The sequence below is a fragment of the Hipposideros armiger genome, unplaced genomic scaffold, assembly GCF_001890085.2.
Source record: "Hipposideros armiger isolate ML-2016 unplaced genomic scaffold, ASM189008v1 scaffold_98, whole genome shotgun sequence".
NCBI lineage: Eukaryota > Metazoa > Chordata > Mammalia > Chiroptera > Hipposideridae > Hipposideros > Hipposideros armiger.
In genome coordinates, this window is record NW_017731448.1 from 3,492,637 (window position 1) to 3,493,750 (window position 1,114).

A 1,114-nucleotide genomic window follows, 5' to 3' on the forward strand; every position below is an offset into this window, starting at 1 on the left:
TCCTCAAAGGTATCTTAAATTTTGTTCCGTTTTAAGCATCATAAAAGGCCAAGAACTCTTCATCGTTGCAAGTTCATTGTAAGTCCAACAAAACCGATTGTTGTGTTCCAGGGTATTATTTTGCATACGGATATCATTATTGATTTCTCAAGTTATACTTCTAACTCATAAGCATAAACCAAAGAATTAAAAACATTTATATTGATACGGAATTAGTACTACCCATGTATAATGTGCATCCTTACTTTTCCCTCCCAAATTTGGGCAAAAAAGTGTTCATTATACAAGGCAAAATACGGTAATTCTTTGAGGCAAAGTCTGTTTCCCTGTATGCAGACACCAGTAGAAGATGGTGTCTTCATAACAGAAATGAACAATATTCCTTCTAACTTCCTTCAGAGCCAGCAAATAATCGTGAGAGAACAAGAAGCTGAGGTGTCGTTACCCAAGTAACAAAGCAGTGTCCAACGTCCTCTGGCAACTGCTCGTATTTTTCCAGCTCTTTTAGGAATATGCTGCAGAGAATAAAAACGTTACCATATTATTATGCTGCTTCAAACCATTTTACTAGTCAGATACATTATATATGTCAGAAATTAGACCAAGCATACAGTGAGTTCAGGCAATGCCTGAATTTCATAATTTTAATAAAAAATCTGCGAACTCTAGACTTTAAGATGTAACAAAATATGTAGCTCTTAACTAGAATAAGTTATTAAGACTTTCAAACAGCCAACCAGGTTAGCCTTTATGTACTTTCTAATGGAAATTTTAGCCTAGCAGCTTACTTCTGGGAAAATGCAATGTTTCGTAGCTAAGGGTACAGGTTACTGAGTTCTGACCAATGTTAACTCACTCATAACCAACTCCCAAACCAAGATGCAGGACATTTCCACCACAGAAGGTTCTTTCATTCCCCTTTCCAATCAGTTCCCTCACCCACTCCCCCGCCACAACCAAGAGGCAACCCTTGTTTCGATTTCTATCACCACAGATTAGTTTTGCATAGTGAGAAGTTCATATAAAAGGATCATTCAGAAGGTATTTTTGTTTTTATATCTAGCTTCCTTCGGCCCACGTTTGGAGACAAATTACCCCTTTGACTACTGAGCAG

At 37.3% G+C, this 1,114-nt stretch overlaps 1 protein-coding gene across 8 annotated transcripts in view; it reads right to left on the bottom strand.

Annotated features, from left to right (window-relative positions):
• Positions 1 to 1,114, bottom strand: part of TRIO (trio Rho guanine nucleotide exchange factor) — a 322,427-nt gene that overhangs the window by 102,936 nt on the left and 218,377 nt on the right. For all 8 annotated transcript variants that reach the window (XM_019646200.1, XM_019646201.1, XM_019646198.1 and 5 more), the window contains exon 26: positions 446 to 515. In XM_019646200.1, coding sequence (XP_019501745.1) covers positions 446 to 515 — 70 coding nt within the window. The remainder of the gene's footprint in view (positions 1 to 445; positions 516 to 1,114) is intronic.